General features: G+C 36.1%; 1 protein-coding gene across 1 annotated transcript; it reads right to left on the minus strand.

Moving 5' to 3' along the window:
* Positions 1-5,078: 5,078 nt before the first annotated feature.
* LOC121994886 (transcription termination factor MTERF15, mitochondrial-like) lies at positions 5,079-6,239 on the minus strand. The gene has a single exon (XM_042548774.1). It carries the CDS (start codon positions 6,237-6,239, stop codon positions 5,079-5,081), a length of 1,161 nt encoding a protein of 386 aa, XP_042404708.1.
* Between the last annotated feature and the right edge of the window lie 12,644 nt (positions 6,240-18,883).

Genomic DNA, 18,883 nt, shown 5'->3' on the forward strand with positions numbered 1-18,883 from the left:
ATTCCTCAACAAAAATCTGTTAATACTGCAAGTTTTTACTTAGTCGCAAATGAGCCATGCATTATCAAGGCTAAAGGTAGAGGAATATTTTCCACTGGCATTTCTCTGGAAATCTTAACACCAAATGTTTATGAAATTTCCCAAAGTTTAAGTACAACAGTTCGAGGAGATGGTGGATTTGGCTCTACCTCTCCAGCATCACCGACAATATTCTCAAAATTACTCCCAAAAGAGAAGCATATCCTCTCTGCCTTTGCTGAGGAAGAAATACTCATTTGGCATCTATAGGAAGATCTTGGGTTAGACTATGCAGGAGATACAAGCCCAGGAGCCTCTGTACTCCGGTCCATAGACCCTTCCTTGAAAATCCCAAAGAAGTCGATGACTATATGAGCCAGCTTCAATATATGGCTTTAATTACAACAACAATCTCTGCTGACCAACCAGTTTGGGATACATATTCTAATGATGAGGAAGAATGGCTTAACCCCTTTCGCAATATAAGGTGGTGGGGTGACCAGCCAATCTTCCTCCCAATTACTTGCCATAGGGTACGAACTCGAGTGCCCAAGTCTACACCGCCTTATGGAGCAACAAGAAGAGCCTAAGCAGATCTACTCTACAAGTACGATAATTTCTCCCTATAATCCACCACAAGATACTATGATGGGACCCCCAGGATATCCGCCTGCAACCGCAAGGACGGATTCGGGACCATCACGACCTACCTTTGAGCAGAGACCTACAAATGCCAGATTTATTAGAGATATAAATAATGAAATATGGAACCTGCCCTCATCCCAACACCGGGATGGAGTTATATTCGTAATACCTGAACAAATTGGGCTTTTCCATAACGTCTTTTCAAGCTGGGAGTCAATTACCAAGAACCATATAGCCAGCCAGGGCTTCACTAATCCAAAGGATATAATTGAATATATGGAAAACCTACTAGGACAGATTGAGAAGTTGGCATAGGTACAATGGCGAATGACATACCCAGCAGAATACACTTCACTAATTGACATTGCAGATGGACGCGAAGGTACTCAAAATATACTCTCCCAAATGCACAAGGTATTTTCCTCCGAAGACCCTACGCAAGGATCAATGCTTATCCAGGACGCAGCTTACAGAGATCTGGAGAACTTGTCTTATGACAACGTGAAAGACAGTAAAATACATGAACGACTACATGAAGCTGTCGTCTAAAACAGGGAGGTTATGCCAGAACTTTCCGAGAAATTTTGGCTCAAAATGCCTGGTGAATTAGGAGGAAAAATAAAGGAAGCATTTGATGCAAAGTACCCTCGCTTAACAGTAGGCGTTTTCCCAAGAATAATGTTTGCCTACAAATTCCTGGAGCAAGAATGCAAAGACGATACATTCAAAGGGTAATTAAAAGATCTATCATTCTGCAAACAAATGTCAATACTAGGGTTTTATGGAGAACAAAGTAAGAAGAAGTTTGGAATCAAAAGATCGAAGGCATATAAAAGTAAACCGTACAATTCTCATGCCAGAATTGAAAAGAGAAAGCATTTGGTAAAAAAAATTAAAAAATGCAAATGTTATCTCTGCGAACAAGAATGACACTTCGCAAGGGAGTGCCCCAATGATAAACGAAATTTCAAGCGGGTAGCTATGTTCGAACAACTTGACATACCAGAAGACTATGATATTATGTATGTCCAAGAAGGAGAAACACAAAGTGATTCTATCTTCAGCATCACAGAGGAAGAAGATGATTGCGAAATACTACAAAGGTCTATCCAAACTTTGTGCTTTCCTAATGAACTAATTTTAATGATTGGACAAGTAGATGGTGGCTACCGACCCCAGATCAGACTCAAGGAAGAACAGCTGAACTGTATCCACCAATGGTACCACACGGAGATATATATCCTCAGCCTACTAGCTGTACATGCTGTAGAAGGGAAACCATCAAAAGGGCACGAACTCATTGCCCCAAATGTTTCATCACAGCATGTAGCTTATGCAGGGCATACTACTTCCACATTAAGGTACCCACAGCACCCACTACACCTGCACCATTCCCCCCACAAAACCTTATTTATGAGCAACAGTACTACATTGCATGGTGCAAGGGAGAAATGGAGTGATTACAAAAGGAGGTAGACTACTATAAAGCCCAATATGAAGCACTTCTGCTAGAAAAGGAACTTACCGAAGAATTTCAAAGATTAGATAAAGGCAAAGAATTAGCAAAAGAAGAACAATGGGTAGGGTCAAATTCCATATCCTCCGTCTACATAGCCAGCGGGTGGATACCCATCCTCATAATTATACCCATGAGAAAATTGAATATCTTCTATAATAATAATTTTTCTTTTTTCCATCCAACTATCATCATTCAACAAAAATATATTAAAATTAACATATAAAAAATAGATTAAACATCTATATAACGTACTCCTAACATCAACAAAAATAATTAGTGGATTTTGGAATATATATATAATCGGGTATTCAGGTCAGATATCGAATATTAGTAGTCTCTCTATACTCTCCTCCATTTAGGTCGAATATCATATCCTCGATCGAGTTAGGAGGTAATTATCATCCCTGTCTAACAATACTTATTTGCCAACTTTACTCATTGGAAGAAACTTCATTATTCACTGATGTCTCCACCTCTCCTTTTCCCCTACTAACTCCCTTTTTTCGTTCTTAGTAGACAGCTCCTCTTTTCACTTCCTTTGTCCTCCACTCATCCTGAGTGAATATCTATCTTTCCTTCATTTCGAAGCTAAGCTCTCCTCCTCTATAAATAGCATTCCTCTCCTAGCTTAGAAATCATACAAGATCGTGAGAAGAACCAGAGCAAGCATTAGTGATGAGCATGTAAGCGTGCTTTTTTTGTAAATATGCTTATGTAATGTCTTTTCTGTAATTTCCAATGTAAGCTTATATGTATCTACCATGCCCCCGGGCTTGACACAAATGGTAAGATCATGATATTATATCTGGATTGGGTAGGGGTCGAATATGAGGAATTTCATCACACGTAGACATTCTCCCATGCGCTTGCTACATGTGCTCCTAATGAACTTCCCTCCATATGATATGGGGTCATTGTAAGAGGCCGTTAATGTGACATCTCGACATTTTTTTGTACTTATATATTAATATACTGTATTGTCTATTTCCTGTCTAAATAAGATTTATAATGATCTACATTTTCTATATATATTAATAATCGTTTTCCTTATGAAGAACTAAATCTTTCTACTAGATCATAGAAGGCTCTGCCTTGTTTTTCTTTTCGAAATATTTTCTCGTAAAACTTTTTTAGTCCTTGTCTAAGTAACCTTGAGGTGAACAATAACCATATAGGGAATAAGAAAAATATTGACTGGATAAATCCTGTGTAGAATAAGTAAGGCAATCAACCTAAAAATCCTGGATAGCCGGGGCAACGAGTGAGATCCTTTACAGATGAGGCTTACAGGTTGTAAACTGATTAAGTCTTAGGTTCGAAGAACAAGGGGTCCTCTCTCTTGACCTAGTCTCTCAAAATCAACTCTCAAAAAACACCCCAAAACACTTCCAAATCAACTCAAACCAACTTCTAAAACACCTAGACTTATCCTGACTCAACATTTAACCAAAAACAAAGATTGATTTTGGTAAAAACACTTTAAAACTCCTACTTACATACACACGAACTTACTTGACTAATCTTAGAAGTAGACGTTTTTTTTCTGGTTTATCTGCTTAATAAATTTGAAACATAGCTTATGGATATTCACAGACCCAGAACTGAATATTTTTTTGAGAGGTATATTTTCTTAGAGAGAGAAAGAAGCCAAGTAATTACTCGAATGCAATGGCAGAAACAAAGAAGAGCACCAACCCAGTTATTTCTTTTTCATGACTTAAAAACTCATCAACTTTCCAAGCATTACATGGCCCTTTCTTTTTCTATAACCCTAACAATCCTCCCATATTCCATGACAAAGGTCTACAAATATAAGGCACAAAACATGGAGAAATAGGAAACCATGATGAAATTCTATCACCTCCTACTCTCCCAAACACTTCAACATTGCTTAATGAAAGAGTGCATGTCGCATCAGACACTAATCTTCTTGGTACACCAATGCAATTTGCCATCCTAACACCTTGTTTGGCTTCGGAACCAAAAGAACCCAAACACTGAAAAAAGAGACCACAGAGCAATTTGATGATATGAACACAAAACATGTTTAACACAGAAGCACCTCTTGAGTCTGTTAAAGAGTGCATCTATTTACCATTTTAGTTCTTTCACTTAATTTCTAAGAGATTCAACGGCTACATTTCATACTCTTTGAAGGCATATCTTACATTATTATGATTTGTTGTAGGGACCAAGCCTTCTGATTCCAGACTAACAAAATAGATTTAGTCTCACTTGTTTTTTCTTAAACTTGTTCATTACTACTTTATTCCCAACCATCCAAAGTTTGTATTGCCTCCAAAAGTTCAAAGTGGCCTTTTATGTTTCTACTCACAAACTCAAAAGTGCTATACTGTTTTAAAAGATTACAGCCATTCAGTATCAAACATGTAATACCATGTCAACTGACAAAATTCAAAAAGTATTCGATCATTTCATGCATGTCACAGTGGTCCCTCTACCTTTTATAAAAAGATATATTAGGAGACTTCATTTGACAATCGTGCAATATTCCACAACATATATCAATGAGTAACTACTACTCAAACAAGGAAAAATTACTGCATGTTCATAAAGGAAGAATGTCTCTCTTGTAGTAGAGTCACATGATGCAAGAATAACAATTATCTAACATAATAAGCGACAAATTTGTGAGCTTTTAGCCCAATTGATATGCAAAATCAAGATCATGATCCTGCGAATTGTTGAAGATATTGTTGTTATCTTCATGGATATTGGCATGCAAAACAAGATCATGATTGTTCAAATTCTTATATTCATGCTTGTTGGCATAAATGTTAGCTTTAGAGTTTGACAAAGGAGCAGCCATACAGTGAAAAATGGTAACATGAACCATAACTTGCAGGGGAAAAACTAATTTACGTCATGGAAGTCCCTAATCAGAAGCCATTGTGTGCTTTAAGCTTGCATAGAGTCCACTTAGATCCGGATACCTGTCCTTATAGACAATGACGTACTTCTCTATGAATTTGTCCTCGGAACTCATCATGTATGTTGTCACTTTGTAATCCCTTTCACAGTGCCCTCTAGACTTCAAGGTTGCTAAGATCCGATGTCTAGGAATCAACCTTCTCTCCAAGCTCAGGGTCAATAGTACTGGATGTGTAGCGATGTAAGAAGAAGCACATCCAGCTTCATTTATCAAGAACTCCATTTTTCTCTGCAAATTCTTCAAAGACCTTCCTGCCATAGCAGGATACTTTTGGAATGCTGCAACAACATCACCCTGAGACCACCCGAAGCTCCGGAACAACTCCATTAGCATCTTGAATTTATTTGGGTGGACCATGAAAAGAGCACACAGAGAGCAATGGAACATCCCCGATGTCCGTGGCATTCCCAAGTCCTCCACGCGACTGATCAACGACTTCAAGGTATCAATTTTCTGCGATATGAACATTGGGCGAAAGCGCAAGATAAAGTTGAGCTTTTGCCCGTCCACGCCGCATTCCCGAAGCAACTCAAGGTTGGGCTGGATTCTCTTCTTGATGCTGTACCCAAGAACCCAATTGTTACTCTTGAACAACTTCATCAGCGCATCCTTGGACCCGAGAAGGTCTTGCCAAAATTTGATCCTAGGCACACTGCGTTCGTGTTTGATTCGGGTGGTGAAGGGATTTGATCGGGCGAGGTGGACGATGTCGGATGGGGAGAAACCCAGATCTTCAAAAGCTCGGAACTTTGGGGCAAGTGTCTTCTCTACGTCCAAAAGAAGACATTTGGGGGAGTAATGTAGGATCTTTTTTACTGATGCGTCATCGAAGCCGTAACTTTTGAGGAAAGCAAGGACGGAGTCGGGCTGCTGCCGAGATTGGATGCCCTTGAGATGTTTCGAGGCCTCGGTGGCCTTCTTCTGGTCGAAACCACATGAGTCGACGAGGTACTGGGCTATGAACATGTGCTTCCCAGTGCTGAATGCGGCGGCGGAGGCCGAGTAAGGTAAGACGGAAAAGAGGAGGGCAGCATCGTGGGGGCGAGGAGAACGAGTGGAAGGAACGGTTTTGCAGAAGAGGGAGAAACAAAGTAGCCTCTTCATCGATCTCTCCTCCTCTATTTTGGAAATTCGATTTGAACTTCTTCCGAAACCCTAGAGGCTGGAGATCACATTTGACTGCTTTGGGGAAAATTTTCTGATTTTGTCATGTGTATCCTCAGAAGTTGACAAATTTATATTTGACACACTACTTGTATTCGCCCGATAAAGAAAATTAATGAAAAATTACATTTCAGCTCTCAGAATTTACATATATTTGCAAAAATACCTATAGATATTTTAGACTGTCAAAATGCCTATAATTGTTTGAAAATACTTCCGCCTCAATAGCTTTTTTTTAAAAGTTTTTTTAAAAAAATAACCAGACTTAATAACGTCGAGCCGTGATGACCAAGTTCTCTTTTAAAAATTTAAAGATGGTATTAGAAGTGGACTAAGTGATCTAAAGTTGGTCGAGCCCGTCATACAAGAGTTCCAATTTCACTTTGTGCTAGTACATTATCAACTGACCATTTCTTATATTTCACGAAATTTTATATTTTTATTGAATGAATTTATTTTTATTATTTATGAAATTGTTAAATTATTTATCAGTAATAATATCAAATTCGTAGACTTTGGAAATTTGAGGATCATGGCGGAAAGTATGGCTGCTAATGTGGTGTTAGAGAGAGTGTTGCTAATAACGAGGTACAGACAATCGGTCCACAAATGCGGCACGAAGCTGTGCTCGAGCGTCACGTGTAGGACCTCAATCCACAGCTATATGCACGTCACTCATATGGGTACGTCGGTGTCAATGGCAGAGCCAGCCTGGGTAATCTACCCGAGCTGATCTCAGGATGTGGGCCACAAGCGTTGACGCCAACTCGTCAACGTTGTCACTCCAGGCTAGCTGATGACGTCAACGTCGTCCCGCTGGTTAGCCACTTACGCCAATATCATCGCCTCGGATTGGCCACCCATTTTCCTCATTTTTTCCCTTTCTTCCACAGTAATTTTCTTTTTCATCGTCGTTTGCTACCCGAGCTACAGCCGGGTAGACATGAATGTGGCTCCGCCACTAGTCAGCGTGGAGGACACGTCAATCCTGTCATGGTAGCCACAGATGATGGCGCGAATGTCAACCAATATGCCTCAAGAGGCGAGGGCCTGGCCACAAAAGGAGTGGTCGTAGCCACGGGTGGAGGTTTACGCGTGAGACCGTGGGAGCGAAACTATACCTGGAAGAGAATAAAAAGAAAACAAATTGGAGAATAGGTTTTCTCAAGAATTCCCTAACTCATTTTAAATTGACTAAATCAGTTTAACCCAACTAAATTTGGTTTGGCTATAATTTGATAAATCAAATCCAAATTAATCTCGATTCAATCCAACATACTCCTTATCTCTGTGCCTACCTGATTGATTTTGTTTGATCTCAATCCAATTTTAATTCAGCACCTTCACTTCGTATCTAATTTATACTTAACAAAATTTATATAGGTAATAAGAATAAAGGTGGTATAGCCGAGGATAACTCATATGTGAATACTTGCATCTGTCCTAGTTATAAGTATGGTTCATTCGCTTCATTATTGTAAAACTTAGTTTACTTCGAAGCGTTGATGGAAGGGAAAGAATTAATGGTGAAAAAATATTTAGTGGAAAAAAAGAGAAAGAAAGATCCGATTGTCACAATTGTCAACCAAATCATAAGCTCACGTCCATTATTTCTAGTAAATGAAGCAAAAAGATAATTTCGTTTAGCTCGGCTATCCTTCATCATGAGTCCTATAATAAGATGAACGAAGAAAAATCATGGTATTAAACGACCTCTTAGATGGGAAGACATTTAATTTAATCTCCAGCGAAATGAACCTTATAAAAATTGACCCTTGTCCAATGAAATAATTCTGTCATCCGAATACCAACTTAACAACACCTATGGGAGGCACGATTTCTAGCCAAGATGCCAGCTCACGGCTGCCATGAGCATCGTCGGCTATCTACAACCTCTTGATCTGGCAAAGCTCACAGTCATGTGGTCACAATTCGCAAGCCATAAGCTCTTGACTATCAAGATTCATAGTCAGGCCTTGAGCCAGTTGGGTTGTAATTGTTCTAGAGTTTGCAATTGTTAACTGTCACGAAATTCACAATCTGCAATCAAAGTTCACATTCATTCAACAATTTTGTTTTTTTTTCCCGAGAGATGGAAACATTGTTCCTCCTATTTTTAGGCGAACAAAAAATTGCCCCAAAGTAGTCCTCAAATGGATTTAGAATTCATTTGTAAATTATTTTTAGGATAGATATAAAGGACAAAATAAGTTGATAGAAAATTTTCTAGTATATATTGTTGATTATTATCTTTAATTAATGGACTTAATTGTAAGTTGTGCATATGAGTACAAATTGAACCCATTAAAGTGATCTAATTTAGGTTTATTGGATTTCGGTTGTTGGATGTAGATCTTGTATGTGTAGAACTTATAGTCTTGCATCTATTATTATCTATATGTTGATAATAGATGTTCAGTATATATGTGGACTTATAGTCTCGTATCAATTATTATTTATGGATTGATAATAGATGTCCACTATATATAGGATTGGTCTCCGAGGATTTAGGGGAAAATTTTTGACAGAACTTTTGGTTCTCCATTGACCTAAAACTTTTCGGCGTCATCACCCCTAGGGATGTAAACGAGCCGAACCGAGCCGAACAATATTAGGCTTGAGCTCGAATCGAGCTTCTATCACAAAGCTCGAATCGAGCTTCTATCACAAAGCTCGAATCGAGCTTCTATTACAAGGCTCGAGCTCGGCTAGTTTTAGAATTATCAAGCTTGCGAACAGTTCGAGCTCGGCTCGTTATTAGCTCGATTATCAAAATTAACGCGCCTAACTCGTTAAGCAAGCTCGGGCTCGTTTTTGGGCTCGTTTTTGGCTCGTTTTTTACTTCGTTTTTTGGTTCATTTTAAAGCTCATTTTAAGGCTCGTTTTAGAGCTTTTTTTTTGCTCGTTTTAGAGCTCATTTTTTGGCTCGGTTTAAGGCTCGTTTTTTTGGCTCGCGAGCCTATAAGCGAACATGTTCGCGAGCTCACAAGCTGAATATTAATTCTTAAGCTCGAGCTCGGCTCGATAAAACTGTCGAGCTCGAAATCAAGCTCGAGCTCGGCTCGATAAGATAAACGAACGAACTCGAACAAGCTTTTTACCGAATCGAGCTCCGAATAGCTCGCGAATCGTTTGGTTCACTTACATCCCTAATCACCCCTAAGCCTGTTGGAAGACCTACCTTTTCTTTTTGCTGCATCTTCTTCCACAGGATTATTTTTGGATGACGCCAAAGACAAGGATGACTATTAAATCTAGTTCCTTATCGTATTTGTTTATGTATATATTTTTTTCTTATGTCATTTTCAATGAAACGAAGATCCATGCTCATATATTCTTATTTTTCTTATTCGAATTCTTATTTTGTTTATCTAGAATTCATACAGCCTATGTTTTATAAGAACTAACAATTAATATCAGAGTCACAACTTTGTTTCATTGATTTAATGGTTTAAAGTTTAATTTTTTATCGATCTTTTGGCTTTTATGCTGGATTAAGTTTTACTAGTATAAATAGTATTTGTTGATTTTGTCGGCCAATTGATTATCAATTAATTATCAAGCCTGAAATATAGAATAGAATTAATAAGAATCGATTAAGAATTTTTTTCTTAATTAATTTTCAGTCTAAACTCGCAACGGAATCAATTGACAATTGATTAAGTTTATTTTTAATCGATTATAATTTTTCCTTAATGATTGAATGTTATTTTTAATAGAGTTTTAATTTTAATCGATGGGATGATTTCGTAATATAATACTACTGTTACATAAAAAAATAAATAAATACCAAACTGTTTCACTGTAATGAAACAGTGTTTCATTAAAAAAAACTAAACAGTGTTTACGTTTTTTTTTTAAAAAAAATGATATTACTGTTTAAAAAAACATAAGTTTTTTTTAATGTTCACGTTGAAAGAGTATTAAAAAATTTTTTATTTAAAAGTGTTCAGGGAGGAATAATTAAGAGGTTAAATGGTATTAATTAATACTATTTAATTAAAGAATTTAAAGGAAGATTTAGCTTCTTAATTAAAGATTTTATATATAATTGCATATAGTAGACTTTTAAATCGATTGAGATAATCAATTAAATTATACCAATCGATTACCATAAAGTATCAATCAATTAATAAGTCTAATTTCATATTGTTAAGGTCGATTAAGTTATTTCTGTTCGAATAAAGTTCTTAGGATTTTCTTGAGTTTATCTATACAACGTGTTACTAAGTTGAACTAATATGTCGGCCCAAAGGAAGACACCTTTGGTAGGTTTAGTGCATTTTGTGATGGTAGATGTATATTTATGCTAAAAGTAAGGCTCATAGGAATGTTATTTTTATGACAGATATATACATAAGGTAGCTTACAACTATAAAATAAAATATTATTTTGTTCAGATCATGTACAAAATATGTCGGACCAAAGGAAGACATATTATGTTACCGATTAAGATGGTTGTGAGTTATGGACCAAAATATAACTCATATAAAATATCATATTATGTGCACAATGAGTCAGCCCAAAGGAAGGCTTAAAGTGTGAGTTATATTAGAGAGTATCGCTAACAAATAATGTATCAGCCCAAAGAAAGACATATTATATTGTACTTGGTATCTCATAAAGAGCTCATTTATATGCATTTAAAATTTTATTTTATTTACATAATTTTATATTATTTATATGTTCTTGGCTTTAGTTAAATTGTGAGCTTAAATAAATTTCTCTTTTTAAAATTTCAATGCAATCTATAACTGCCAGCATTAATAACATCCCAACATTAATTGGTTCGAATTTTGCTGAATTAAAAGAGTATGTGACCGTAGTCTTAGGCTACATAGACTTAGACTATGCATTAAGGAATGATAGTCCTGCACCTCTGACCAGTGCTAACACTATAGAGCAGAGGGCTGAATTTCAGCTGTGGGAGAAATCAAATCACATGTGGCTGAGTATCGTAAAACTTTCCATACTGGCATCAATAAAGGGTGCAATAACAGAGGGAGGAGATGCTAGGAGTTTCCTGGACCAATTAGCAGACCGATTCATCTCGAATGAAAAGGTCAAGACTACCACACTACTTATAAAGTTGGTAACCTTGCGGTATAATGGTAAGGCAAATAAGGGAGTACATTATGGATATGTCCAATATAGCGACAAGTCTGATAACGCTAAAACTCAATATGTCTGAGGTTATGTTAGTGCATTTCGTCTTGATGCCTCTGCCTACACGGTTCACTCCTTTTAAGATATCATATAATACTCAAAAGGAAAAGTGGACATTAAATGAGCTCATAACTCAATGCGTGCAAGAGGAAGGGAGACTAAAGATTGAGATATCTGAGACTGATCACTTAGTATCTGGTTCTCAAAGTGCAAGCAAGAAACGAAAGATGATCAATAACAAAGGAAAAGAAAACAAACAGTAGATTCTGGGAGTTTTCTCAACTTTGTTAGTTCAGAAGTCAATCTAGCTATTGAACCCATTGACACTTGGTGGATAGAAATCAGTGTCACTGCTCACATAAGTGTCACTATGCAGGGTTGTCTCAGGAGCTGACTTTCACTTGATGGTGAAAGATACATCTATACAGAAAATGAAAAGAAGGCTAAAGTCAAGTCGATTGGTATTTTTAGGCTTTGTTTAGTAACCAATGTTTTTCTGAATTTAGAAAATACATTTATTGAACTGTCTTTTCGATGGAATTTATTTTCAATTTCTTATTAGGACAAATTAGGTTATTTTTGTTCATTTAGAAATAGAATTTTTAATATTTTCTTTAATTCAGTGTTGATTGGCAATGATTCCTTAGTTGATAAGCTTTATAAATTGAATACCTTTACTCCTACAGTTGACAACATAATAATGCATAGCATAGGTATGAAATACAAATTGATCGACGAGAATTCTTCCATATTGTGGCATAGACATTTAGGACATATATCCAAACAACGCCTAGAAAGGTTAATGTCACATGAAATTCTTGATTACCTTGACATGTCAGACTTTTATATCTACATAGAGTGTGTTAAGGGGAAGACCACTAACAAAAGGAACAAGGGGCTAGCCGTTGTAGTAGCGTTTTTAGAGCTAATACATACGGACATTTGTGGATCATTCCCTAAGGCATGCATCTTGGAATGGACACACACATTTTATTACCTTTATAGACGACTATTCCAGATTTGGCTATCTGTACCTTATTCATGAGAAATCGTAATCTTTAGACATGTTCAAAATTTTCAAAACCGAAGTTGAACTTCAACTAGGTAAGAAATTAAAGTCATCCGATCCGGCCGTGGAGGTAAATATTACGGTCGATATGATGGATCAGGTGAACAACGTCCAGGACCTTTTGCGAACTACCTTGCTAAGTGTGAGATTGTGTCTCAATATACTATGCCTAGGACACCCAGGCAGAATGGTGTAGCTGAGCATCGCAATTGAACCCTAAAAGATATGGTAAGATGTATGATGACTTTCACTTCTCTACCAGAGTCTTTGTGGGGTGAAACACTTAAGATTGCAGTTTACCTACTCAATAGAGTACCTAATAAGGCAGTAACTAAAACCCCATTCGATATGTGGACAGGTAAAATGCCTAGGATTAGGCATTTATACGTTTGGGATTGTCTAGCTGAAGCTAGGCCTTACAGTCCTAATGAAAGAAAACTAGATTCAAGAACAATTAGCTATAATTTTATTAGTTATTCTGAGAAGTAAAGAGAGTATGAATTTTATGATCCCTCTAATAGATTCTTCTTCGAAATGGGAAATGCCAAGTTCACTAAGGACTGTGGGAATGATAAGGTAAGGAAAATATCTTTTGAGGAATGCATTGGCAATCCTCCTGTGGTCACTACTAGTGCGATCAATAGCGTCGTGGTTATCATACCTCACATTATAGGCATTATACATCGAGTGAGCATAGTGAACCAAGATATTTCCATGATATTTCCAATGCAATTGGAGGAGCCTGCCATTGAAATTCAAGTATTATCTCATATTGAAGCCCGTTGGTTGTAAATGGATATTTAAAACCAAGCGGGATTGAAGGGCCAATGTCGAAAAGTATAAGACTCATCTTGTTGCCAAGGGATTCACTCAGAAAGAAGACATTGATTACAAGGAGACTTTCTTACTTGTGTCGACGAAAGAATCCCTTAGGTTAGTCATGACACTTGTAGCTCATTATAATTTAGAGTTACACCAAATAGATGTAAAGACTACATTCCTCAATGGAGACATAGAGGAGTCTATATATGTGCTGCAACCAGATAACTTTGAGTCTAACGACTCAAAGCACCTAGCATGTAGATTAAAGAAGTTCATTTATGGTTTAAAGCAGGCATCTTGTCAGTGGTACTAGAAATTTGATCAAGTAGTTATCTTATTTGGATTTAAAGAGAATCTCGTCGATCAGTGCATATATATCAAGTTCAATGGAAGCAAGTTTATGATACTTGTCTTGTACATGAACGATATATTGCTTGCGAGCAATAATATGGGTCTGTTGCATCAAATCAAGTTATTTCTATCCGATAATTTTGAAATGAAAGATCTTAGTGAAGCATCTTTTATTTTAGACATACAGATTTATCATGATCGTTCAACAGGTATTCTTGAACTTTCACAACAGACCTATATTAAAAAGGTGCTTATAAGGTATGGTATGCAGAACTGTACACCTAGTGACACACCTGTGTCAAGAGGTGATAAGTTTAACTTGCAGCAGTGTCCACGGCTTGAACTTGAAATAAAGGAGATGAAACAATTCTCATATGCGTCAGCAGTGGGAAGTCTCATGTATGCACAACTATGTACTCGATCAGATATAACATTTATAGTGGGGATGCTAGGTAGATATATAAGTAACCTAGGACCATCATACTGGAAAGTGGTAAAGAGAGTGTTGTGATATTTGCAAAGAACTAAAAGGCATATGCTCACGTATCGGAGATCAGATCATCTGAGGTGATTGGATATTCAGACTCCGATTTTGCTGCATGCTTGGATAACAAGAGATCTACTTTCAGCTATATTTTCATTCTTGCTGGAGGGGCTATATCTTGGAAGAGCATCAAGCAAACACTAATAGCCACTTCTACTACGGAGGCAGAATTGGTAGCATGCTACGAAGCATCCAATCACAGGATTTAACTGCGAAACTTCATCACAACATTACAGATCGTTGATGGCATTGATAGGTCACTAAAGATCTGCTGTGATAATAAAGTTGTAAAACTTTATGCCATGCACAATGATAGTTTGTCAAATCCCAAACACATCGACATCAAGTTTCTAGCGGTTAAAAAAAAAGTTCAGAGTAGTCAGATTATGTAGAGCACATTAGCACAGATTCCATGTTGCCCGATCCACTCGCTAAAGGCTTGGTACCTAAGGTATTTCATGCGCATGTTGTGGATATGGGAGTCTTTATGGAAGAAAACTCATTTAGTGGGAGTTTGTAATTATCTTATTGCTCTATATTCGATAATAATGACAAATATTTTATTTTGATTATTGTATGTACTTAAAATTCAAAATATTAATGAAAATTTATATGTTTGTTTGACACTTTGACTGTGATATCATCATTTACTACTGCTGTTTAGCATTTGGTGTTTGTAAATATGATATAAATTTCTTTTTGAATCATAAAATTGATCATGATTTGCTATTGCAGTTTAGCATAAAGTATTTCACAAATATAATCTGACCTCTTTTGAGGTCATCTTAAGACCAATAGAAGATTGGCATGTACTAATCACATTTTATGTAATTTTCACTCGACACATCTACATCTTGATCTATATCATTAATGACATTGGTATTGTGATTACTGTTGGGGCTTGTTACGATCATATACAGTAGCTATGACCTCTTTAGCCCTATACCAATGAAGTTAATGGACTAGATTGTTTATAAGGGTATTCTATACCCATAAAGTTTGATATCAACTAAAGTTTTACTTGCATTTCATATACAACTCACAAATAACCTAAGTGGGAGATTGTTGGTTATAATATCTAATTGGTGTACTTAATTGTAAGTTGTGCATATGAGTACAAACCGAACCCATTAAAGTGATCTAACTTAGGCTTATTGGGTTTCAGTTGTTGGATGTAGACCTTGTATATGAAGAACCTATAGTCTCGCATCTATTATTATCTATATGTTGATAATAGATGTTCAGTATGTATATGGACTTATAGTTCCGCATCTATTATTATCTATGGGCTGACATGTCCACTATATATAGGATTTGTCCCCAAGGATTTAGAGGAAAATTTTTTACAGAACTTTTGATTGTCCATTGACCTAAAGCTTTTTGACGCCATCACTCCTAAGCCCCTTGGAAGACCTTCCATTTCTTTCTGCCACATCTTCTTCCATAGGGATTATTTTTGGACGATGCTAAAGATAAGGATGACTTTTCAATTAGGTTCCTTGTCATATTTGTTTATGTATATATTTTTTTTCTTATGTCATGTTTTTGATGAAATGAAGATTCATGCTCACATATTCTTATTTTTCCTATTTGAATTCTTATTTTGATTATCTAGAATTCATGCGGCATAGGTTTTATAAGAACTGTCATATATTTTATTGAAATACAAAAACATACATAGAGCACAAATAGGAAATTTACAAACTAAATTACAATAAAATATAAATTACCATAATTATAATATTTACAATTTCAAATTTAAATCATAATCAGATCTTTGTATATGATTCTCTAATATGCCCCCGCAAGATGTAGCTTTGGGAAGAGAGACCAATCTTGCTCATTAATTGTTGGAAGTGTATGCAAAGTAATGGCTTGGTGAAACATCTACTAGTTGATCCTCAAAAGACACATGAGAACTTGGAAATCACCATTCTAAACTTATTCATGAATGATGTGATAGTCGAGAGCCGCATGCTTCATACAAGAGTAGAACACTGAATTAGAGCAGAGATTGGTGGCACCCAGATTGTCATAGTAGATGATTGGCTTTTGGGATGGAGAGAAGCCAAACTCACCGAGAAGAGAAGACAACCAACTTAGTTCGACAGTTGTGGCCACAATAGAGCGATATTCTACTTCAATAGAGGATCAAGCAAAGTACATTGTTTATTCGAGCTCTAGGAAAGATGGTTTCATCCAAGATAGGCAATATAAGTGTTAGTGGAAGTAAAGTCATCTTTGTTTCTAGCTCTGTCTGCATCTGAGAGGGCATGTAGAGCAAAAGATGATTGACAATGAAGTAGAATACCTTGATCAATGGTGCTACATAGATATCTTAAAATGCATTTGACAGCATTCCAATGCTCATCAATAGGACAATGCATGAACTGAGATATCTTGTTAACCACATAAGCAATGTAGGAGAAGTAAGATAAGTACTGAAGGCTACCTACTATAGTATAATACTCAGGCAGATCATAGAGGGTTGTGTCATCGTGAAGTGTAAGGTAGTCTTGGTAGGTAGTGGTATGGAAACTGGATGAGCATTTGTCATTTTGGTCCAAGCAAGAAGGTTAGCAATGTAACGGTGCTGAGAAAGTAGCAAACCCAGTGGATGAGGGATTACTTCAACGCCAAGAAAATAAGTTAAGTGGCCAAGCTCCTTATGAGAGAGAGCCACTTGGCTAGCAGATCAATAAAGTGTCGAACAACTATTGTATCATTTTCAATGATGATAAGATATTCAACATATTCAAGAAGATATAGTGTGAAACCTGTACAATTGAGGATAAGGAGAGAAATATCTGCAGTGGAATTACAGAAGCCAGAATTGATGAGAAACTTGCATAATTCATTGTACCAAGCACGACATGCTTATTTAGAAAATAGATAGCCTTCCTCAATTTGCAAACAAGCTTAGGATAATCTGTATTAATAAAACTTAGTGGTTGTATCATATAAACGTCCTTTGTCAGGGTGCCTTGAAGAAAGACGTTATTAACATCAAGTTGATGGATGGACTAGCCATGGCAGACAACAAGAGAGAGAACATGAACTATAGTTGATTTGGTAATAGGGTTGGACATATCATGATAGTGAACACCAAGTCATTGATGAAAACCTTTGGCTACTAACCAAGTTTTGTACCTGTCAATAGAACCATCAGTTAAATGTTTATGCAATAAATCCATGTTCAATAGAGGTGTCAATTCGGGTGGGTTGGGTTGAGTTCAGGTCGGGTTGAAAAAAATAATAAAAAAATCCCAACCCGAAGCCAAATATAATGTGAAACCCCTAAACCCTAACCCAACCAACCCGACCAATCTAAATAACTCAATTAAAAACAACTCTTTTTTGACTGTTTTCCCTATAATTCTTTACTTTTATCTCAATACTTCATCTTTATCATACTGATATTGATATTAATATTTATAAAGACATTTTAATTTTTAAAATAAAATTTAATTTAACCTAAAAAAAACCCCCACTAAATCCTAAATTCGAGTCAATCCAAATCCGACCAGAAAATCTCTGTACTCGAAAACTCCTAATCCAAATCCAATATTTTTCGATCAACTCAAGTTTGGTTGACGAGTGGGGTTCATTTTTGACACCCCTAATTTTAAACCAACTATATTATGAGATGATGACTTAGGGACATTTCATGTTAAATGCACACCTACCTATAGAGAAGCCAACATGACAGTGGATTATCTTGCAAATAGAGCATTTGATTTTGATGTTGATAAAATTCTAGATAAATATGTTGATTATTATCTTTAATTGGTGGACTTAATTATAAGTTGTACATATGAGTACAAACTAAATCCATTAAAGTGATCTAACTTAGGTTTATTGAATTTCAGTTGTTCGATGTAGATCTTATATGTGTAGAACCTATAGTCCTACATCTATTATTATCTATATGTTAATAATAAATGTTCATTATATATATGGACTTATAGTCCCGTATCTATTATTATCTATGGGCTGATAATAGATGTCTATTATATATAGGGTTCCCCAAGGGTTTAGGGAGAAATTTTTGATAGAGCTTTTGATTCCCCATTGACCTCAAGTTTTTTGGCGTCGCCACCCCTAAGTCCCTTGGATGACCTTCCTTTCTTTCCGCTACATTTTCCTCCACATAGATCAAACCAACGATACTAAAGATAAGGATATTGTTTCCGTGTTTATTAGGTTTATGTAATTATTTTCTTATGTCATGTTTAATTGATGAAACTAGATCTTCTTGTTATTGTATTTCCTATATGTGAGTTCTTTATGTTTTAGAATTCATGCCGCTTAGGTTTTACAAAAACTATCAATTGGTATCAGAACCTAGGTTTTATTTCATCGTTTTCATTAGCAATAAAGTTTAAATTTTTCGTTGATTTATTGTTTGTATGCTAGATCAAGTTTTTCTAGTTAATACACATTTGTTATCATCGAAAATCATATAAGAGAAAATTAGGATAGACTTGTTTTTCAACTTTTTCATGTTTTTATGAATAATACGAAGAACGATAAAAATCGTCACTATTTAACTTAATTTTAGGTAATATTATGATGGTTCAATCGATTATTTTGATCAAACAATTAATTGCTGAGTCTAAAATTTTGAAAAAA

This window comes from Zingiber officinale, chromosome 6A (genome assembly GCF_018446385.1).
Source record: "Zingiber officinale cultivar Zhangliang chromosome 6A, Zo_v1.1, whole genome shotgun sequence".
NCBI classification, from domain to species: Eukaryota; Viridiplantae; Streptophyta; class Magnoliopsida; order Zingiberales; family Zingiberaceae; genus Zingiber; species Zingiber officinale.

Coding starts and splice junctions, on each gene's coding strand:
- LOC121994886 (XM_042548774.1), bottom strand. CDS start 6,239: ATGAAGAGGCTACTTTGTTTCTCCCTCTTCTGCAAAACCGTTCCTTCC.